This window comes from Tauraco erythrolophus, chromosome 6 (genome assembly GCF_009769465.1).
Source record: "Tauraco erythrolophus isolate bTauEry1 chromosome 6, bTauEry1.pri, whole genome shotgun sequence".
Classification (NCBI taxonomy): domain Eukaryota; kingdom Metazoa; phylum Chordata; class Aves; order Musophagiformes; family Musophagidae; genus Tauraco; species Tauraco erythrolophus.
The window spans coordinates 11,410,782-11,434,653 of NC_141470.1; the positions used below are offsets into that span (position 1 = coordinate 11,410,782).

Below are 23,872 nucleotides of genomic sequence, written 5' to 3' on the forward strand. Positions count from 1 at the left end.
GCAGGAAATTAGCAGACCTGTTTGCACAGCGTGAGGAGCTAACGCTTTCAAGGTGCTTACAGGACTTCACGTAGTCAGGTGGGCAGGTGGGCAGTATTGGCGGCTCGACATTCTTTCACAGGCAGAGGCCAGGAAGACCCCTTCTCACCGAGGTTTACCACCTCATGTGGCACGGGTCAGACTTCCTCAGAAAGGAGTGACTAGGATGATGTTCTTCAAAAAGCTGCCTGATCTGGATTGATAATATTGACATTCTTCAAGGATGATTCCTGAAGGATGAAGAATCCTTTAGTTTTCTAGAGACTTTTGCTAATAACGAAGTCACTCCCACCCTTTATTATTTGTGATCTGTTTCTTGAATGTCGGGTTCTGGATGCCTGCTCTTATCCTGCCTGTTCATGTCAGAGAGTTGTGGATCTCTCCGTGGAACTATCTGCGCTCTATCATCAAGTTACCTCCTTAATATAAAGGTTTTCTAAGTCCAAGACAAGTCTGTACACTTACATGTACGACAGTGAAAATCAAGGCAAGGACTTTTCTTTCCATTTTGAGGAAGTTGGTACAATTAGAAGACACGGACAATTTGAGCCAAAGGGGTATCAAAATGCTGTTGCTGTTCTAACTTATGGCCTATGTCTGAGATTCTTGAAGGCTTTTTCCTGTCGCTTTTCCTCTAAAAAGCATGGCCTAAGAGTTGTTTACTTGTAAAATGCTATAAAGCACAAAACCGAGTTCAAACACACAAATAATTTCTCAGATAGACTGCCACTGAAAGTTGTGTGTAGTTTTATTTCAACATATCAAGCACAAACAGGTTTCCCCTAACTGGGGAATATGTCGAGGAATGTACTTAAAAATTTGGAAACATTTACATTGAGAGATAGCCCAGACTGGCACCACCACTAAGTATTTTAAGGCTGTATATATAGCAGTACTTACCACTTGGAACTACTTCAGGCCAGAAAAGAAAGGCTTAGTACTGTCCGCAGTCTACAGAAAATATTGCAAATCTTTAAAAAATGGTGTAAAATAGGAAGACTATTAACAGAGTTGAACAATGCAGTGGCAAAACCCTTCCTCTTTCCTGACCTTTGACAATAAAATGTGCCTACAACCGAACACACGTACACCTATATTGCTCCCGTACTTCTCGCCTATCCTGGGGCAGTGGATTCCTCTCTACAACGCTAGTGTGTGATATTATAAAACAGCCATATAGCAAATAATAACAATAATAATAAGTGACCAGGTTTTACGAACAGGTGTGTCTGACGTTACACTCGATGGGCCCGTCCAGGACACCAGTCAGCTCCATAACCAGACGAGGAGCTTTCACTGAATACTTCCCATTTCCTAAAAAGGAATGGCTCTAGGAAATTGTGCATATTTACAGTTCCTGTGGAATGGAAAATATAACACATCCTGAGGTCCCATTCTGTGTGTGCTGACAAAACAGATCATGAATTAACATCCCGGGGGTGGACTTTTTGGACCAAGTGTGCTCCCTCCCGTAATTAAACGCAGCTGGACAGGCACCGTGGACTTCAGTTCTTTGCAGCTCCCCAACTGTGCTCCCTTGCTCTTAGAGCTATGAACCAGGCCAGCGTGACCTTTCCAAAACGCTGGAGTGTTTACCATTTCAGGGGTACTAATACTGCTGGGTAATTATTAATTGCATCAGAAAAATGACAAGACATAGAAAACAAATTGCACACTTAAAGCTACATTTGGCTTCAGCATTAAGGCCCATACAGGTTAAGAGGTCCTTGAAGATGTACATGTAAAAGGCAAAAATGACATAATCTGCAGGAACAAAGTTTTGCAGGTTCCTAGGTCCCTTTTTAACCTTGTTTTTCAACTTTCTTCCACCTCTGCCGTGTTGGTGCTAAAGTGCTTTGGTGCCTCGCTGGGCTCCTTGCGTGAGTGGCCCCTCTCCTGCAGCCAGTAATCGTTATTGCTGCCAAACGTAGTGATTTTATTTGAAGACGTAATTAATGAATAGTTGACACGACAGAAAGATGCAGAGGAGAAACCAACAGCGAGAGTCCAGGAGGAAGCTTTCAGAAGAGACCTTCCTGTGGAAGGACTTTTTGTTCAGAGCACTGAGGTTTCTGGAAAAGAAAGCAGTATGTTTATTTGTGTGTCGTAGGGAGGCGTGCGTTCACACATGCGCGCGTACCCAGAGCTTCCACACAGGGAGGGATCCCCGTACTTCAGAGATGCCCTCACAGGTACAGCACCGTGCCCCACAGACTTTACCTCCCCTCTTTTTAACAGAAAGATCTGTACTTCTGGCTGGTGCTGGCTCAGGCAGAGCATGCTGGTGGGAACGAGAAGGTGTGAGGGCACAAACCCCAAGAAATCTCTTCATCCAGAACCCACTCACGAACCTACACCCTAACCTTCCTAAATACAGGACTTTGCCCTGGAGACCCCCAAAAGCAGCAGAGAAAAGCTACAGCCATATCACTGATGGCTCCATCATCCAAAAACAGTGGGTCTCTTGTGATTCCAGCCCACTGAAGCCTCAGGAGGGCTGGATAATACTCCTCGCCTAGAGGGGAATCAACAGGGCTCCCTGGAGCAAATCTAGCAGTTAATATCTCTCCTGCCCTCCCCACAGGAGTCTGCAGTGCAAAGCCCTTCACCAGCAGCAGGTTAAGCAGGTGTGCTCACTGCTTACCTCAGACAGCCACTAGCATTTTATACAAAAAGTGGGAATTCAGTGCTTTTCACCCATGGAGTCCAGTTTCTATACCTGCATCTCTGCAGCAAACTGACCAAATTCATAGCATACTTAATGAAAGAAACCCCACACCTTCTTGCCTAGCAGAGCTTTATTTGTAGCCAGGGTCTGGCTCAGCCCCTCCCAACTTCTGCAGCTGTTTTGCAGTTGGGAGTGAGGTGATGCTTTTCACCCCATAAAAAGAGTCTTAAGAGGAAGAGATTTCATCACTGTTTCAAGTAGGGGGTGGCTTTGCCTTTCTTTGTGTAATAGATTACCTACTGAAACAGTTGTTAACTGCACCCCTACAGCTGATAAGGATGCTCCAAACGTGGCAGTGGAGGAGTTAAATGCCACAGGTTATTTTTAGCACATTAAGATCAGTGATTTGATGAGAAAAAATGGTTACCTGTGTATGTCCTGTTGGGCTCTCTGTAGGGATAAGACTGCTGAATGAATCTCCTTCAGGTGATTCATTTCCTTTCCACACTGAGCACACAGGCTTTCCAACCCTGCAGCAAAGTATTGAAGGACATTATGTTTTGCATCACCATCTCTGGTAGCGGTGATGAAACACAAACCAGGTTCACCTAGCAAGTGACTGGCTGTGATCAAATTGTCACAGCTGGGGGGGACACTCTCAGGAGGAAACTTGGGGAGAAGGAGACATAATCTTCACCCCAAAGACACAGGTGAATGAAATGGGTCCTGTGACCCTGGCCTGAGGCTCCTTCTTGGCTCCCAGGAAACAATTTTTGCAGCATTCTCCCCAGCTGAGGGGAGGGGAATGGAGTGCTGACACCTGCTCCCATCTCTGAAACTTTCAAGGTCACCTCCAACAAAGACTGAGAAAACAGAATGAGAAATGAAGCCTGTTTCCTATCTGTCAATTCGATTTTCCAACATGTTCATGCCGGCTTGTAACTATTGGACTTTCAGCACATTTTCCAACATGTTTGTGTCAGGAGTTGGGAAGCCCTTGCTGGCATGGACAGCATAAGGCAGAAAGAGAAGTACATGCAGAGAATAGAAAAGCATAACATTCTCTGTGTTTTCCTGTGGGCTATGGGCCCATGGCATTAACTGGGCTGGGAAAAGTCCGACGGCTGGCTCAAGGAATAAAGCACCATGGGAAGAACATTAAAACATGACCCAGCGATTCCCAAATACTTGCCATCATCATCTGAGAGCTCCTGCACCGACTCTGGAGTTGAACAGCTGCTTTCTGTATTCTGGCTGTGGTTGGATGGCTGATCACTGGTCTTGCGACGCCTGCAGTCTTTGGCAGACCTCTGGATAAAACAGGGATTAACAGAGACTCCATCACTGTCAAATTGAAGACTCTTGAGTTTGGCTTTAAACAAAATAATTCGGGGTGCTGGGGAATATCTGTGAGATTGTGAAGTTTGACTGCTTTCTCAGCTTTCTCAGGAGTAGTTGGACTCCTTGGCAGCTAGTTAAGGATATCACACACATGTCCTGTACAGCAGCATTTCCTCAAATGATAACATCCTCAAGACACCCATCCAAATTATTCTTGTTGTAGCTTTAACTGACACATACTAGTGACGAATTTTATAGTTCTTTTGCTGAGTTGTGCACCCATCAACGACATACATAAGAGAAGGGATGAAAAGAACAAAAAGTTAGAATAAAATTTCCTGAGGAAGATTTTTCAGAAGGTGCCTGAAAGATTTAAGCATCACAGAACTTTCACACCTAATTTCTTGATGCACTTGGGGAAGTTCCTCCCTACCTCCTGAACAGATAAACCAAACACATTGATTCAAACACTTCTCACTGGAGGGTCTGAAAAGCAGTTATGAACCTCAACTTTCCCATTGTATCAGAGATGTTCAGATCTGGGGTATTACAAAAGAAAACCCTACGTTCATAATAAGATAAGAGTTCCTCAGTGTAATATGGGTTACATCTAGCTACTTCAGCAGTTCTACATTTACAAAGCATTTTATGAATGACATATATTACTCCAAAGATGAATGCAATGAAATAAGGAAGTAGAATTCCTGTTTAAGGGAGAGGATGGAGAGACATTTCTTTCTTGTCTTGTCTAAGAGGAAGTAAGTGGTAAAGGCAGATGAAAAAGACTGAAATTGAAGTTGCAGGATCACAGTCATGTACTTCAAAATTTTGCTCACATCCTCACTATGGCAAGTTTTGTGCTTTGGAAACACCGAGTAATAAAGTTCAGCTCACTCATATGCAAAACCCAGTATAAGAGTCACTAACACTGGGTGGAAGAAAAATACCAAAAGGGACAGGAAATGTCAACCAAGAATTATAATTATTTGGAGTTAATGATGGTATAATATTGCAGGTCTAGAGTCGTGAGCTATATTTGTCTAAAACAAACCCTTCAGCCTATGCTGTGCTTACATGAAAATGCTGCAGAAAAGGGCTACGTATCCAAACAGTCTTAAAGAATATTATATTCCCCAAAACAGGCTTTTTACCTTGTGCCGGGTGATTTGATTGTTTATGCATGTTGTTTTGTGGTTTGACATCCTTGTGGATAAGTGTCTTTCCATGGTCTGAAGAATCCCATTCTTCTCAAATTGGGCAATGTCGTTCAAAGGATCCCAAGGTCTTAAACTTTTGGGACCAAAGGAAAAAACATCAGAAAAGCAAGAATCCCACCAGGTGTGTTAATGCACCAATTCCACATGCGTCAGGGTAGGCATTCACCCCTGACACTAACGACTTTCCGCAGATAGTGTGAGGAGTAACAGACACTTCGCACAGTGCAGAAAATCTCTGCTAAGTGATTCCACGCTTGATTTGTACCAATGGCATAGCAGATTTTCTATTGTCATGCTGTCATTTCCAGCTATTCCCAATTAGTATCAGGAATATGTATTCTAATAATGACCTGGAACTCAGAAAGAGCAACCCCAGGGCAAAGTTTGGGGAATGGCAGGACCCAAACTACAGGTCTGTAACTTTGCTTGCATCCCTGGGGACTCAAGCAGCGAGGTCTCTTCATAACCCCCAACCCCACCACTCACTCCTCGTATTTGTAGTGCCATTCGTTAGTCGTGGCATCGTGCCGGAAGAGCAGCGGTTTCCATTCCGTGCCGTTCTCTCTCCGCTCCCGGGCGGCATTCCTCTGCTCCTCTTCCAGCACAAATTTCTCCTGTGTCGCCTTGTGTTGATCACCTTTGTTTATTGCACTGGTAACGTGCTGCCAAAGCCTACAAATAAACAGAGAAGCAAGTTAAATCGCCTTAAAACCAGCAAGGCATTTTGCCAGCTGGAACCTCAGAGCAGACACTTTTCTGGTCTATTTCCTCTGATATTCCCGAGGAACTTCAACAGGATTGTTCGGCCTTAGTTTTGGCTTGTAAATTAAAGGAACATTGTGAGAACGAACGGCAACACAGAATGCCGTATACAATGGTCTACTTAAGAAGAGGGGAACTTTCCCTCAGATAACATCACCTACGTTCATCAAAATCTTCAGTGCTGTCTATGTGAGTTAAAGATAGTTATGCTCAATTCTTTGAGGTCAGCGGCCACTTTAGAGGTGATCGACACATAACGGAGAATCTGTTGTCTTCCTCGTGCCTTCAGTCATTTATATTTAGGAGCCTTTGTGTTAATGTCTATCCTTGAAACAAAGGCTTTATATTTAAAGTTTGGACACACTGGAAAATGAGTTCATGTGCATGGCTTGCAGCTGCACGTGCAATGTTGTACTTCTATGTAGGATTAGCAACCATATCCATAGGAACCTGATTCAGTCTGCAAGAAACGGACACGTACTTGTGCTCACGAACTGCGAGCACAAATACAGGCTTTCACTCGCACTTGTTTTCAGCTGCCAAAAGATACGTCACCTGTCATATGATGTCTCACTGAGCCTCCGCCCAGAGGAGAGGATCTGCCTTTTACGAGATAAAAATCATCATCTTTTATTTTATTATATCCAAGCTGTGATAGAGGCCTCTCTGCAGTTCCTCTAATCAGCACTCTAATCTTCATTTCAGTTTGGAAATACTGCTGAGATTAGCGGCTAGCCCTCCCACAACATTACCGCGTGGTTTAGCAGTTAGAATAGGCACCGGCGGTCCAGGCTGTTCCAGTATTCCCAGCTCCACAAAACACCAGTCCTCCACTTAGAAGATGAACACATTACTGCATTTAATTTAGAGCTTGCTGTGAAGCTCTAAATTTAAAAGGGATACTGATGGTTTCATTATATTTCTATCATCATATTTTAAAGCAACACTTCCAAAAAAGTAGCCTCTTAGATAATTAACTGAAGGCAGAGCAACATTCTCCTGTCCTTTTGACACGTCACTCCCATTTTCCTGTGTATGAATCTTTTCTCCCAGAAACAAAGGAAGGAAACTCAGTTCCAACTCAAAGTGAGGGGGGTGGGGGAGGGAGGAGTAAAAATAACGGCCTGAGAAAACACTGCTGTAAAGAGTCAGTCCTAAGGAATGTGGTGGTGTGAAGAGTGAGTCCACTAATTCTAAGAACCTCAGAGGGACAAGCACGAAATTGTTTGACAAGGGCGAATTACTTCATCAAACGCTGCATGTGTCAGACAATGAGACCCTCCATGGTGAGCTGCATAAGGGCATGAGCTTCAGAGACTCTCTGGCGTTTGTGAAAATAGGTGATTTTCAGCACTGCAGAAAAGACTAAGCAATTCAGGTAGAACATAACCTGGATTAGATGGTAATTTATTCATGCAGCTGTCGGCATAATAAGGAGCTTGGTGGAATGTCTGTTAGGGATCTCTAGAATTTTTCCTTTTGCCACCTTCCCCGGGATGCATGTATCACTATTAATCTTGAACGTAGCAAAGGGAATGAGCTCTGGCAGTACCCTGGTAAACAGAGAAATGGAGATTCTTTGTTCACAAGACTGAGATTTCTCTTCTCCTTTAAAATAATCTTCTTCAGAAGATTAATAGAGAAAAGTGCTGCGGTCTGCTGTGCTCCACGACAATGCCAACTGCACGACTGTAAGTTACAAACGCAGACATTATTGCCCATAACATCCGCTGCTGTCCAGAACAAACTAAAGGTTTGTGTGTTTTCATTTTCACGCAATCCCTTTCTTTACCCATACAAGAGGAATCTTCTTAGCGTGATGTGATGCAACACCAAAATTAGGTCCCCACAGGGAGTGGCCAATGTAACGCAGGGCCAGGCAGCAAACTGGGATGTTAGCTGGTACTGGCTGACCATATTGGTGAGATGGCAGGACTGGCTGGTTTGAAGCCAGCGCCACATGATGTTGCTCTAGCTGTTCTTGCTCAAGAACTGGCTCAAGGATGCTCATTGCATCAGGTAGTCATTCCTTCCATTTCCCAAGTCATGTGCCAGGACCATAGTTTTAGGTAATCTGGATTACCCTAAGAAAAACTGGTGCAGATTTCATTGGAGATCTCAGCTGAGATTATGAGGCAGGGTTAAACATCTGTATAATTATGTTCTCTCATAAAATCCTGTTATGTGGTTTAAACTACTGCTCTGCTCATGCCAAGACTTTCCACATGATTTCTGCATTTAGCTTAAGAGCCTGTGGTTGAAACAACACTTCTTAACAAGACATCCGACCTCAGATTGACATCTTGCCCTTCCATAAAGTGTTCCAGCAGTTACAGAGACTCTGTTCATGATCTCTGGAGTTCAGGGAGAGTTGTTATTTTAGCAGATAAAATGTAGCCTCCACCATTTCTCAGCCCAGCTCCCTGGTTATTTCAGAGCTATAATTCACGGAAATACTCCAGAGTTAACAGACTGGAAAAAAACAGGTAAATGGCTGAGTAATATGTGCAGCCAAAGCAGGCCACTGCTGAGGAATCAGAGCCTTCGTAGTCCCTGCTTGCCTCCTGCGGGGAAGTAGCAGTGAAACGTTCCCAGGGCTCCTTACCTCTCCGACTCAAAGTCCGTCTGCTCCTCAAACAGCACAATATGGCGCTTCAGCCTCTGCCTTCGTACTTCACCGGTCGGGTTCCAGAACATTTCCGTGTTCCCATTTTTCAACTCGTTTATATGCACTTCCCCATCCTGAGAAGGAAAATTAAGTGAAAAGGTTAATGACAATCAGAAACACAAGGCAGAAAATAATCCTCACAAATGGGAGTTGCTTCCGGATGGTGATCAGGGACAGGCCTTTGTTAGAAGGCTTCTTTCCTTCTCTATGCCATTAAATCTCACTGAACACTTCCTGAAAGTTTCTAAAATGAGTGAGGTGAGGCATTCCCTGAAACACTGGCTGAATAATCAAAGAATTAGAAAGGGGCTTGGTCCTTTTTGTTAGTCTTGTTCTCAGACAAGGGTACCTAAAGAAACCCTAAGATGCTCTTCTTTCCCTTCTGTTCCTCCCAGGTACCACCCAGCACATAGAAACAAGATTCCAGCCTTTTTTCTATTTCTCACCGCTGAAATCTCATGCAGAGCCTACTGAAATACCATCCTCTCTAGAAAAGAGAGCTAAAGCTGAGACACTCTTTCACATTATTTTTTTTTTCCCCATTTTAGCCAGGTTTTTCTATTATTGCTCCTGAATTTCATTTAGCACTTCAAAATGTCAAGGGTCTTTCATCGTTATTCCTTGCCAATTTACTTGGCAACCAACTATTAAGCAGCACGTCTCCGATCTGAGGCAGGCAAGACAATACTGCTGTGTCCCTGCTTAACTAAGATGCTTCCCAGCCTCGCTCACGGACGCAGCAATGCCACGGAGCCAGATGGGGTAGTTCATACAGCACACAGGGAACAGCGCAATGCCGACTGCACGTGGAATGAATTAGACGATTACAGCACTCGGACAGCACGTGCACTGGTGCCATTGAGCTGCCTGGACGTGGTATGAGTATCCTGCAAACCTTATTTGGGTCACAGCCATTAGCTTTGCCTGTCACTACCTAATTTCTTTGCTGCTGTATTTCTTCCCCTGCCACGGTCTCTTGATGCATGTGTCAAAGTCCACTTCCCACATCTTCAGCTGTGAAACTCCTTCAAGCCTGAAGGACTCTCATCCCTCCTCAAAGTCTCCCTCAGGACTTCCTCTGTCATGTTCTCAGGTGCCACTTCCAGGACAGATCTCAGGTCTCCAAGAGATCCGCAGCTGTGGATGGGAGGAGGCAGGCAGGCATGATCAAACATCACTATATACATCTTTAAGGGGCATATATACGAGCCCTGCACTGCTGCTTTGATCCTGGGGCTGAGAAGCATTGGGATTTGCTTTCCTTCTTTATTCAGGTCAGTTTTCAGGACCTGAGGCAGAGAATTAGCCTTTCAGCTGCGAGAGTTTCTGTCAGGAAAGTGGACGGTTCCAGAGAAAAGCCTGCAGAGCTCAGGAGAGCAGGCCAATACTCTTGGCAGGGAGGTAGAAGAGTAAACAACATCCCTACCGCTGCACAGCAGCTATTCTATTCACAGCATGCAACTCCAAACAGCGGCTTATGGAGCCACCCTTTCAAAGCCGTTTAACTTCTTTTATACGTCGTTCTAATTTTGTGCACCACAAACAACCAGCACAAAGAACAAGGGAGGAATAAATTATTTTCAGGCTGATAAAACCCAAACACAGAAGGCTGGAAGCTGAGCAGCACACAACCATGTGGCTGAGCGCCCCAGGGGAGCCACTCGATTACATGCTCTCGTGGATGGTGTTCGCAGGACCCACCGCAGACAAGGTACTCCACAGCCCAGCACAACTCACAATTGCCAAGGCTCATCCTGAAGGAAAGGGAGCTCATAATGGAAAAGCTACCCAGGCACAGGGAGCAAATCTCCTTGTATACACCTAGAAAGGGCAAATCTCCCAATTTCAAAATGGTCATTAGCTTTCTATGTAAAAAGACTCATTGCCTGAGGGGAGGAGTCCAGAACCAAAGGCTACACTGTGGTTAGGACCTCACTATAGAAAGGGCTTTATCCAGGCACATTTCACCTGACCTACTTGAAATACCTCCTTTAGGATGAGACAAATCTTGTCTTAGAAGTGGCAATTTCTACGGACTGGAAAGGGAGTATAGGTCAACTATAATGAAGATGTAGATGTCTAAATGTAGCTGAGATAAATACCTAAGTCCAGCCCAAAGCCAGGGCTCACTGCTTTTGCCTCAGTTACCAGGAGCTCCCAACCAAAGCTCTAGACTATCCCTCACCATGCAACTTTATTCTTGCTGGATTTTGGCTTAAGGATGCCTTTGAGTGATCCACTTGTGGACACCAGGTGTGCAATGAAGCTAGCTGCTCTGCTGACTGTTCCGAGCTGCCCATTCAGATAGCCCCTCACCAAATCTGTGTCTCTGTCCTTCACCTCATGAACAGAGGAATAACCATCTTCTATCATAAAGATTTGCTGTGAAAACAATGAATTTTAAACCCTGTGAAGTTCTTCCTTGATACTGCTGCAGCTGGGAAGTATTGAACACAAGAAGACGAAAGAAAGCCTCATGATTTTCACAATCACACATAACACACACTATGTCTCCTGCCGTCAGTGATTGTCCTAAGCCTGGGATCCTAAACCCAGAGCCGCTGGCTTTGATGGAAACGCACCTCACCGGTCTCAGCTTTGGCCCTGGCTCTGGGAACGCAAGTGTTACTCACACTGCAGGTGGATGGGACTACGGAAGCGTAAATGACCTTGAGAGGTGTGGCCCGGAAAGCTCTGCTTGCCTGTGCTCCCCAGGGATAGTGGGAATAGACATGGGAGCTCCGCAGCCTCTGCTGCAACGCAGGGAGCCTGCCAAGGGCTGCCAGTCCTCCCATGCACCCACTGAAACCGTCAGCAACTGCGATTATCGTGTGTTACCCAGTGTCCATCGAGACTTGCTAACACTTCTTCTCCTGATTTAATCTTCCCAGAGATTTGATTAATGCTTGCGCTGCCACCGAAGAAGGGCTGTCAGGGGAGAACAGAAATAGAAAATATGATCAGTCTAGTGAGAACTGGAAGGGAGCCAAATACCGTGATGCAGCAGGAGGGAAGGAAAGTGCAACTTGCTTGATTTCCACTATTTTTGGGGAAAGGTAGAATGAATTCTAACAGGGATTTTGATTGTCTAGCATTGTGCCCTCCTCCTTTTGTTTGCAATAACAACATCACTGTAGGAGCTGCAGGAAGGGAGATAAGGCTTCAGGTGCATTAACATTCAGCAGCACAAGGCCTCACCTTCATTGCATATACATTTATTGCCAGTTACACATCAGGATAAGTGTACGTGGGCAAGTCCTTCCCATTGTCCTGAGTCACATTACAGTTTGTACTTTTATATTGGTAGCCTGGTCCAAGGAAAAGAAGCAGCACTAATGCAGTTAGTGACTTTTCTTGCTTATGGGACAGCAACAGCAGTGTGGCACTGCTGATGGCCACATCTGTGTGAAGCCTCCAGTGTGAAGAAGCTCTTGTCAGCAGCAAACAAAAAAAGAAAAAGGGTATTTCCAGAGTCAAGAAGAACATTGTCAGAACAATGGGAAATTCCCCTCACCTCCTGCCTGCCAAACACAGGAAACAGCAGTGATAGAGTGACCAGCTCTTCCATTCATACCACACAACACTTCTTCAGACATTTTAGCAGCTTCTTTCCAATAACGTTTGTGCAGAGGAACTTTTTTTTAGTAACAATATAAAACCAAATTTCTCACAACACTCATGGAAAAAGAAATCACAAGTATCTCAAGAATCAATGTATGGAATCCAGCAGAGAATGGGTACATATCCAAATTAATAACAAAGTTATGGGGCTTACCTTTAACTTCTCACAATTCTACTATAAAAGCTGGCTAAGAAATATTCAAAGCAGAGCACGTAATTAAGGCACAGGGACCTTTCTGAGTCATGTCTGGACTAAGCGCATTGTTTTCAAGCCAGAAAAGAAGGGTCTGCATTTTAAGCTCTGAAGCGTTTGTAGGTTTGAGATGACACTGACTGAAGTCAGAGAAATACTCCCTTGGCCTCAACACAATATGTCAGGCCCATGGGAAGAACAGGCTTTAAAGACAAGTATATGCAAATGTCAAGGCAGTACATGGGACAACAATTCACTTTGTAAGGGCAAATAAAGACAGAAAATTATTATGGCCCCTGAAAAACCTTGTCTGCAAAAGACTCCCCTAACTCCTGTAATCTCTCACATTTATGTTGGCTAAGGCCGCAACTCTGAAGTCCTTCAGGCTTTCAGTTCTCCATCTTTCATTTTATGCCCAGACAAGAAACTGTTTTTTGGAACAGAAGGGAAATAGATGCTCCTTAAAAAGCAAGTTACAGCTCATCACTTTCTCTCCTGAATTTTAACACATACAACTACAGGAATGCTCAAAGATGTCTCCATTTTATCTGCATACCATAAATTTGCATCACCACGCCTTCTAGGGGCAGGAATAGCCACATGAACAAGTCTGTACAAGGCGATGACAGTGTGGCTCATCAGTGTGATGGCTACTCAAAATCATCTGCCTGAAAATGGGCTCTTGCCCTACTGTCAAGGCAAGGTCCTGTAGCCTTGAGAAACACAAGGTACAGCTCACTGTAATACCTGCAAGGTAAGAATACGTATGTGATGGCTACCAGAGAGCTACACTGAAGATCCACGTCCTAACTTGCCTCAAAGTAGTTTCTACACCTCACTGTGTTTTGCGAGCAAAAATAATTGTGCCTTCCTAAACAGAAGCCACACTGCCATTGCCAAACATTCAGAACAGTCTGGCCGGTAGCCAGCTGGCTGGCAGTGAACGAGTCGTGTAAAACTCTGGCTTCCTGGGTACACACTGAGTTGTGCTAGGCAAACCTGGCTGCAGGATGGTGCCTCCTCTCTGGGTAGGCCACCCCGTGGTGCATGCGTACATTGCTGGCACGTAAATGACGTGTGTACGGTCCAACCTTGCCTGGAGCGCAGGGGCAAGCCTGAGACCCATTCGAAATGGGGGCCATGATGTCTCTTACCTTTAGCTTAAATTCCAGTTCTGCCCTGTGGTTAGTTTTCTCACAGTCGATGGTAACTTTTCCTCCAAGCTCCATTGTCATGGTACCGTACAGAAGTCCTGAAAGGGAAAAAAGAGACTTAAGAGAGGCCCCAGTGGAAGCGATCTGCTTTCTCAACTCAAACTGGCTCTCACTGACACACTGTGAAGTTTGCAACTTGGCTTGAAGTTTTGAAAAGACAGAAACCAAACATTCTAGGAAATGGCTCTTTATAATAAGCATGAAGAATCCTCCCCTGAGTTCATATTCCCCATTTATTACACCAGCTAGGAAATCACTTGACTCATAGGTGCTGATAGTGCATCTGTGGCAAGCTGGAAGTGGGAAAGGAAAAATAAGGAAAGTTGTGCCCAGCAACTTCATTTATACTAGTGCTTAAACAGACCCAGTCGCTTCTCACAGGGTGGATAGGGCAGAGAGGAGCTGTAACAGGATTCAGCAGAATCTGGTAGTCATGTAGGGGACTCCTTTTTACACATGCTTACCATTTTCTGGAAAGGTCATTTGCAGAAAAAGAAAAATTATAAGAAAAAGATTTATGCCCAGGAATAGTTCACAGAGGGTGTGATTTACAGAAGTTACTGTTTTCAGATAGCTAGACACTCCATAAATGTTAACTTAGAAGCCAACATGCCAAAATAAAAAATATTCGAAACCCAAAATTGGATCAAACTGCTGCAGGAGTGATTTTATCGCTGTGGTTGAAATGCCACCGATGTTTAGCTTCCTCAGGAGAAACACAAAGTCACAGCCGTGAATCAGCCGCCGTCCCCCCGCCTCGGTGCACACTCAGCTCAACAGAGCAAAGCCACTCGGTAACAGGTACCAGCCTCACTGAGGCAGCCCACACACTGAGGAATATAATGATTAGAGTAACGAAGAACCCAGAAGAGAAGTCAGGGATTTCCCTTCTTTTCAAAAAGCCAGAAAATATATTAAACTATTTCAGTGTTAACATTAGAACTTCTTATCCTCAGAAGCTCAGAAATATACTCTTATTCTTCCCATCTTCACTTGATCTGCAGTATTTTTTTGTTTCTACATAGTGTTAAAACTAACTTAGATGGGCCTAATTCTGTCCTCAGCTCTGCACAGACAAATTGAAAAGACTACAAGGAGGATTACCAGTCTTCTGCTGAGTGCTATGACTCCTGTGTGGAGCAACTGCTGCCTGAAACTACCAGTCCCTGTGGCACTAGGTATTTGAGAGGGAAGAAGACAGTCAGTAAGACACCATTATACTATCTTTTCTGTTTGCTTCCTGTGTGAACAGTCATGGCTTACCTTTACAGTGGGCGTATGGCATGGTAATTATATAATCTTCCCCCCTGTTTAAAAACATAAGCTTTGCTTTCCCATCCAACAATGCAGAAAGTGAGTTACCTGGAATTTAAAAGAACAAATACATACGTATCAAAAAACGCACTTGGTTATACTTGGTCACTTGTCCTGCTTTAGAAAAACATGAGCATTTAAATGGAGGTCACTAGTGAAAGAAGAGATACGAAAGGCAAATCAATCAGGACCCCGCAAATCATTTACTGTTGGAGGCAGGCGGCTCCAATAAACTCTCTGCTGCATGGCTTGTATTTGCTCTGGCATTTAGCCCCGGTTGCAGAAAGGGCAGCAGATTAAATAAGTCATTAGTGGGATGCAGAAAGCAGTTCCAATGCTTAGAAGTTTTTCACGTCCTTCCGTTCTCACAATTTTTCTGATTGTTTATGATCTCAAATAACAAAAAAAATTGCCAGAAGTACAGCAATGACTACCTACAAGTATTTCAGCAATTACATTTACCAGAGAATAGTACGTAAGAGGTGTTTGTCTAAACAAAAAAAAAAAATTTCAAAGAACAAAACTCTTTCAGAGCCTGTAGCTGTGCTGTCTCCACTCTGATTAAAAGATTAGAGGACATGTTGAAGCTCTAGGGTTCAACTCTCAAAATCTGGGAGGCAGATAAATGGTTACATTTATTCAGAGCCTTTTGCAAAAGTCAGTAGGATGATCAGATAGCTATAACATGACTCATCTCTGAGCACATGCAAAGGAGTCTGACAACCAATTGCCCATACATTCACATGAACCCGTGTTTTCTGAAAATCAGGTTTTTAAAGCTCTCAATTCTTCTATTAGTGTCATCTCTACCACTGAAATGGTAGAAATAGGGAAAACCCAGGAGAGCCAAGACAAGGAACTAGGGTGTCGTGGTCTCTTAAGTATTTCTTTGTTCTTAACTCTCAACACACTTCAGAAGTGATTGAAAAACAAACCAAAACCAATGCCATGATGTTACCTGGAAGACACCTAGGCTTAATGCCTTACCATAAAACTTGGACCTAGCCAGAATGCTGCCAGTAATGCAGAATCCATCCTTCCTATTGCTGACATGAAAAGCTGACACTGGTGGATGATGGGAGACCTAGAAGAAAATTAGGCACAGGTCATTTACAGCAGTCTTTGCAGGACAAGCGGAGCGGCAGGTGCATACGCAGACTCACACGGTGTTACACATGCTCTAGGGAAAGTGCAAGATGGAGGCTGCAGGACTGAGCAGAGTCCTCTAAGCCCCATCCGTATCATTAACCTCAGTGTTATAGGAGGGAACATTATGTGTGAGACCACTATATATGTGAACATGATAAATGTAGACCTTCTCCCCCAACCCATGTTTTCTTGTTCTTGCGTATCGAGATCACTTTAGGACAACAGGTGCACTGTCAGACTTTCAACACAATAAATGACAGTGCAGAACATTTTGGCAGCATCTGAATAATCTCCATGAAACGGATGGAGTGGCTGAAATGAAATAAAACAAAATATAAATTCTTTGATTAAATAGGAGCAAAATGTATGTGAAACAGGGAGTCCCTGTGTACCAAGGTCCACATGGTCCTCAGGTCCCTTTATTAACACTGTAAATCTCAAACTAAATTTTGTCAGGCCAGTTTACTTGTGAGCTCTGCCCTCCATTTATCCCCAAAGATGCAGAGATAAGCCCTCAATTTACTCCTATTAAAATGATTATAGAAAGTTTAGAAATAAAGGAAGGTGGGATTTGCTTATGAGTTTTACGCCCCTTTTGACAGAGGCAACACAAACTATGTTTTATTAACAAAATGAGAACAGTACGGCAGAACCCCATGGGAAAGGTCTTTACTGAAGAGGCTCATGTTATGTAGGGAGACCTGCTTTTATGGTCTTGATTGCCCACCAAAGCTCATATAATCTCTGTAAATCTAAAAAGAAAAAAGATCATCAGCTAGTTGACCCCATGTCCCGCTCTGAATGTTTACATGGAACTCCAAGTTCCTCTCCTAGGGTGAGATGAGGAGCGTGTTCCTACGCACGGAGGTGCACGCAGGCTGCTGTTTGCAACACCTGAGCATCCAAATAAAGCAACTGACCTGTTCTGCTATGTAAAATGTGTGGCTGTTCGTCTGAGGGTGAAACCAACAGCAGCGAAACGTCTCTCCCAGAATAGGATTGTATGGCTTTTTTATTCCCTGAAAAATAAAGTAATCGAAACCTGCTACAAATGAAGATTTGCAATCCAGCTCTACAGAGATGGCCACAAAAGAACATAATGATTTTCTCCCTGATGTTTCAAACTAAGTCAATTGCAAAAATCAAAACTGAAGAACTGGTTACATATATCCTCCTAATTTAATCTTTTCATCTGAGCCATTGATTCATCTGAGAATTCATAAATTCTCAACAATTTAATCTTTGATACTGCCTGATCAAAGCTTCACAAGATGATCAAACGTTATTATCTGTGCTCTATGTGCAGCAGGTGCATACTGATGTGGAAACATGGCGCTACGGTACTGATAGGCCCAAAAAGAGAAAGAAGACCTGCTTACAGCGAAGGGAAAATCTTGCATCCGAGCACGTTTTTGTTGATGACTACTTTTGCCTTCTAACTGTTCAGTACAAAGGCTCTGAGGTTGATCAACACTATTCTGCACTCAATATCTACTCCAAAAACAAATGCAGCTTCAGTTTTAATAGCAATGATCGAAGTCTTCTAAACAGCAGAAGAGGTGAAGCGTCAAAGGAAAGGCCATAAAGGAACACGCAACCACAGCAGATTTCAACGCCCGTTACAACCCGAACTTCACGCATTGTTTTACCTTTGGCTTCTTATAGAAGCCGGACAGATACCACCTCAAAACTTGCTTCATTCGACTGTATGGATCATCTTCAAGGACAGCCCTGCAGAACAGAACATAAAATGGTCTTGATACTGTTCACACATCACATTCATTTCATACGAGTATAATATTAATTTCAATAGTATTTCCCCAGTACTAAAGGGAAGTAACTTCTGTGCTCTTGCCAGTGAAAAAGGTGTCTGCCAGCAGAAGTAATTTTTTTTTTAGTAACGTACATCACACAACACACACATAAACTCTTAAAAAGTGGCACTCCTGCCCTGTGCTCCTGCAAAAAGCCTAATAAAATTTCTGGAGTGTATCAGGTTTGACTGAACATTTGAGTACGTTACTGTGGGACTGCTACTCCTACTAGGACTTAGTTACAGCTAATAGTACAGTGTGAGTCATAAAAACAATACTACTTATGCCACCAAAATCAAAGACAAGCCTATTTTTCTTTTTCTTTGCTTCTCTCTTCCTTTAAAGCTGATGTGCTACATGGCCTCTTTCAGTACTTTGATATTTCACACAATAATTTAGGTTGGAAGGGACTTCTCAAGGTCATTTTGTCTAACCTCTCCCTGCTCAAAGATAAGTAAGAAGTAAACAGAAACAATAGAATTCCTTGTATTTCCAACCATTTAGTCAGATTTGAAAACCTGGATAAGTTCTTGCAAAATCCATTTAGAAGGATCATCCATACCACGAAGAGGTTTATTTAACAAAATCTCCAAACCTCTTGAAGTTTTTCTTAGATCTCATCACTCAGGAGAACCATTTCCTTAATTTCAGATGTTACAAATACCACAAACGAGGCTTGAAAATACCACGATTGTAGAATTACCCAGAGGCAGTGGAATAAACATGAGTAACTAGTGCTCCTATTTGAATATTGCACACACTGGTTTTAAGATACACCAGGCATATCTCATTGAGAAGGCTGATCCTATCTGAGAGCATAACATTTTCGATTTTCTACTCTGCTGCTCCCAGCAGATCTCTCTCATCAATGGTGTTAAAAGATGTTTCTTATTTGTTTATCATCCAACATAATTATATTGCTTTTGGGGGCAGAAGTGCTTGACAATTCTGTTTGCTCTGTCCTAGTCCCCTCCGTACACGAGTAGACCAGAAGGTGGCACAGCTCTGTTGCAAGATGCTCAAAGGCATGAGCTGAACCACAACTATCATCTGCATGTGCAAAGGTGGTTTTGTCTGAAGTTTTAACTCTTTTCCTTGCTTTTTGCCCCTCGCTGGCAGCAGTCCATCTTTAAAATGTCACTGCAGCTGGTGCCTGGCTTGATTTACATTGAACCCAGTGACCCGGGTGTTACTTGGGAGCCTTTCAAGCACCCAAACGCACCCCAGCCAACACCAAGCTAACACCAAACCATATTGTCACAAGTACAAGAAAAGTGCCCACATCGGGCACACTCTGAGCGCTGCTTACTGGGAAAGCAGGTCAGCATGGTAGTAGTAATCAGAGAGCTTGTTAAGGAATGAACGTGGCTCCAGGATGAAGGTGGGCAGCACTACCCGTGACAGGTCCATGCCGGGCCGCAGCTGCTTCAGCAGGATCCACATCAGGCTCTTGTTCTCCTCAGAGACGGTTTCTGTTTGAGACGATTCACCTGTCTACGATGGGAAAAGGGAAGTTCAGGGCAGAAACAGGAAAACCATTTCTTGCAGGTGCATTTATCTGGACGGTCCAAGCTCACCCAGGCATACCTGGCCCTGGCACAAGAGTGAATGCTCAGCTACACCACTGCAAAGAGACATCAGCTCTGTCTCAGGAGAACTGAATCCCCAAAGCACTAAAGTGAGCGATACAGAAAGCCCTGGGCCTCTGCAAGGGCTGGCACGAGGCAAGGAGCACACCTCTGCTGTGCTCCTTCCTGACCTACTGCCTCCACACACCTCAGGACTGCAATGGACCAACATTAACCAAGGGGACTCTGCGCTGCAGTCCCTCAGGAGGCGTGAACATACACAAAGCTGTTATAGCATCACTGTGGCCTAGTGGGATGCATACAAGAGGCTCCTCTCAGTCCTCCTCAGCAAATGAGAGCCTGTAAGATTTACTATTATAAATGTATGTAGAAAAAATTAGGATATAAATGAGTAATCAACAAAGAATGGAAGCAGTCCTCCAAGTTCAAAATAAGACAAACTGGCTGGTTATGTAGGTACGGTAAAAGTCCCACTGCCAGGCAACGTGCACAAAAACTACAGCACTTCCCACCACCGCTCAGCGGCCTTTGCAGTAGGAGTGCAGGTAACGCTAAAAAAGCCCGGGATTATGTTGTGGTTTCAGGTATAACCGTGTAGCTCCTCTGCATTCAGTGGGGCTACACGAGGTTTAACACAAGGGAATGGGCCTTTCAAGCCACTGGAGAAAGAAAACTAAACTAAATTTTCAAACATGAATGTAATTTTAATGCATCCTAGGCATCGTAATTTGACAATGAAAGAGAATTCTTAGCCTTTCTACTGTTTTTAGGAAAGAGGTTTCTATGATAGAAAGGGCACAGATCCACTTCTGGAATGGACTTTGGTTTAAGAGAGGACACATAACATATCTCAACAGGATGTGCGGCTGGTGTAAATCACTAAACACTCATTTTCACCACCTGAGCATTCCCAGCACCAGCTTTTTGGCTCCCGATCGGCTCTTTTACTAGTCAGCCAGAAATACACTAAGTCCAGCTTGCAGGCTGAGGGTAATTTCAGGTAGAGGAACAGCAAAGCTCTTTTCATTTAATTGCTTTCTGTTATCGTACCATTCTTCTTGTGACAGTCTGATGCAACACACAGCTTGAACCTCCAAGAAGAAACGGAAATCATTAAAGAACGTAATACCACCGTGTCAGCTAGGGCTTACAGTACCCATGGGTCTGGCAGAACTTTCATCATTTATCCAGGTTGTCGTGTGCATGTATTGGCAATATAAATTAATGCCATGTTGAAACTGCTGTACAAAGTGTCACTCTACAGCAGAAATTTAGTCCTTTGTATTTGGTTTGTACTGCCTTTTTAAAATTTTAATGTAAAACTGCAGAGATCTCTCTCACTCTCACACACCCACATACACATATCAGAGCTGCTTGTAAGGCTCATTCAAAGACCAAAGCGTCAGCTTGCCCTACCAACACTTCTAGGATTAGTTCATCACGTGGCAAAAGGTCATTTCAGAATAAGCAGCTGACAGAAATTCAAGTTTGCCTTCATTTTGCTGTTGTTTAGTTGCTCAGGTATATCCAAAATCCCCTGTTTGGACCCAGTTACCATTTGCTGTGTGTCTGGGGTGGGTATTTGAGGGGAGAGATGCACGAAAGAGGAGTTGTTTTTTTTGGCTCTGTAGGCAATGGTTCTGTTTGCAAGCACAATTTCTACGGCAGGGGCTTGCACCTCACACCTGGGATCTGAAATGGCAGCAAACACATGCTACCTGGATCGGTGGCTCCAGACCACAAACTGCTGCTCTGGGGGGTGGTTGGGCTGTGGAAAGAAGAAGGCAAAACTAAACTCCTCCTGCACCTCTGCAAGGTGGTATGGCAGAGACATTCTTTTGTGGTCTCTCATGTAGGTTGTCCTGTTATAAGGTTGTCTTATTATAAGGAGAAATAAACAGGGGTAATATAATCTGCGTGTGGCACACCTAACCATTCTCAATGTTTTAAGTTATCACTCAGTGAAACACAGAATGTAATTAAGATATATTTAACTATATTTGTTTCCTCAATATTAGCAGTACACTTTCAGGAAAACATTGAAAGAGGAGAATAAGAGGCTGGTGAAGGGTCTAGAGCAAGTCCTATGAGGAGTGGCTGAGAGAACCGGAGTTGTTTAGCCTGCAGAAGAGGAGGCTGAAGGGAGACCTTATTGCTCTCTACAACTACCTGAAAGGAGGCTGTAGTGAGGTGGGTGTTGGTCTCTTTTCCCAAGTAACGAGTAAAAGGACAAGAGGAAACAGCTTCATGTTGCGCCAGGGGAGGTTTAGATTGCATATCAGGAAAAAATTTCTTCACTGAAACAGTTGTCAAGCACTGGAACAGGCTGCCCAGGGAAGTGGTGGAGTCACCATCCCTGGAGGTATTTAAAAGCCGTGTAAATGTGGTGCTTAGGGACATGGTTTAGTGGTGGACTTGGCAGTGTTAGGTTTATGGTTGGACTTGATGATCTTAAGTGTTTTTTCCAACCTAAATGATTCTATGATTCTAAGAAAGAAATAGCTTTCTAGCAAAGTGCTTTTCTTTGAAACACCAAGACTTCAGCTTCCTTGTCCAAAGCTATAGGCAAGGGAATCCTCAGAGTCCTCCTGGTGCTGGAGCAGAGCTTCTCCGCTGCCTGCCCGGAGTGATTCTCATCCAACACACTTGGCTCCCCTAGCGCTCTACCACTGCCTTCCTCAGAGGTGCCACAGTGACATCCAGCTAACAAAGGCTCTTATACGGAACAGAAACGCATCTCCCTGCTGTTAAATGACATGAGAAACGGCTTTCCTACAAGAAACTGTCATTTAGGAATCAAGTGGCTCAAATGCTCCATTAGGACACACAAAAAGGATGTTCCATGCATAATGAAAAAAGGAAAGTATCATATTTTGTATCACGCAAGGACTGAGCACCCTAATTGGCCAGGACACATGCCCAGAATAATAATTCTCCCTCCCGCTGGCTCCACAAAGCACTGTGCCACTGCTGTGCGGCTCTTTAATGCAGTAACTGGTTACAGCAATCGCTGACGCTGGAAACACGCCAAAGCACAGTGGTGGAGCCGCTGCTCGTCATGTGTAATTATTAGAGCACTTGATAATTCCACACAGTTTAGCAGAAAGCTGTGCACTGCTTTATCTGTAAAACACTGGAACTCAAAAAGCTGGTTCTTAACTGCCACGCACCTAGAAGTCTGAATGTCAAATACTACGGGGAAAAAAACCATTTTAACAGAAACAGGCAGTGATCAAAATAATTTTTTTTCTTTTACCTCTCCAAATTCCTCATAGATCTGTTCAATATAAGTCGTCCCTTTTCCTCCCGGAGAGACCTCTCCATGGATCTCTGACTGATCGCTCTCGCTTTCATTTGTCTTCCGGCTGTTCTCATGCATTTCATTCTCCGACTCTTCTACATTGTCTCTCTCAGACTTGTCCGAAAAAGCATCATTTTCCAAATGGTGGTGGTTCTCCAGGCCTGATTCATTCAAACTGCAACACACAGTTCATTACTTGCTTCAATTTGATTTACAAAGCCAGATTACTTAAGGCCTTTTAGATAAGGTAAAAACACCCCTCAGGAATCAAAACAGGGTATGCAGCCCAGGGGAGTGCAAGACATTGATTTCCTGACTAGCAGGGTTTTTATCACGGAAACAGTGAGATATTTTGCATCAAAATTCTCTCCTCCAACCTGCACTTTGCAAAATCTGCCACATAGCTCCGCTTACCCATCCTTACGCAGAACTGCTGCTGGCTCCTGATGGGAGCCCACATACTGCAGGGATACAGAGCACACACTAACAACTCTACACTGCTGATTAGAGAACTGAAGTGCCAATCAGGAGAGATTTTTCCCTTTACAGAAGCAAATCAGTGGATTGTAGCATGTGAGAAAAATATGACATTATGGGATAAATTTTCTTTTCAGTACTACTGCCACTTTATTTCAACACATGGTGGTCCTACGTCAGCCTTACACTAGAAAAGGCAAATAAAAAAATTCAATAGAAGCAAGTATTTTCACACACACACATACACCCTCCCCCCCCAAACTAACCTGGGGAACGTGCTTCCCCCAGATGACGCTGTGTGGAAGAAATGAGTTGAAGGCATAGACTGCACGATTACATATGAGAAGAATATCCAGATTATAACAGTATCCCAGGCAAAGCATGGAAGGTGTAGCAAGCTTTGTTATGTTCAGTGATCCAGGCTTTAGGGAAGGAGGAGAAAGCCAAAAATTCTCTCTCATGTAGCCTATAGCACCTCCCTTCCAAAAAGCAGATGCAGTTCATA

The 23,872-nt window shown here is 43.8% G+C and overlaps 1 protein-coding gene across 3 annotated transcripts in view; it reads right to left on the bottom strand.

Moving 5' to 3' along the window:
• Positions 1-1,975: 1,975 nt before the first annotated feature.
• Positions 1,976-23,872, bottom strand: part of OSBPL5 (oxysterol binding protein like 5) — a 61,223-nt gene continuing 39,326 nt past the window's right edge. For 2 of the 3 annotated variants that reach the window (XM_086613028.1, XM_086613027.1), the window contains 14 exons: positions 22,846-23,065; positions 19,310-19,494; positions 17,836-17,917; positions 17,107-17,205; positions 16,025-16,121; positions 14,987-15,085; positions 13,664-13,761; positions 11,534-11,623; positions 8,633-8,769; positions 5,752-5,937; positions 5,200-5,338; positions 3,896-4,017; positions 3,135-3,281; positions 1,976-2,111 (listed from right to left, as the gene is read on the bottom strand). In XM_086613028.1, coding sequence (XP_086469154.1) covers positions 1,976-2,111; positions 3,135-3,281; positions 3,896-4,017; positions 5,200-5,338; positions 5,752-5,937; positions 8,633-8,769; positions 11,534-11,623; positions 13,664-13,761; positions 14,987-15,085; positions 16,025-16,121; positions 17,107-17,205; positions 17,836-17,917; positions 19,310-19,494; positions 22,846-23,065 — 1,837 coding nt within the window. The remainder of the gene's footprint in view (positions 2,112-3,134; positions 3,282-3,895; positions 4,018-5,199; positions 5,339-5,751; positions 5,938-8,632; positions 8,770-11,533; positions 11,624-13,663; positions 13,762-14,986; positions 15,086-16,024; positions 16,122-17,106; positions 17,206-17,835; positions 17,918-19,309; positions 19,495-22,845; positions 23,066-23,872) is intronic. The other variant, XM_086613029.1, reaches the window with a different exon arrangement.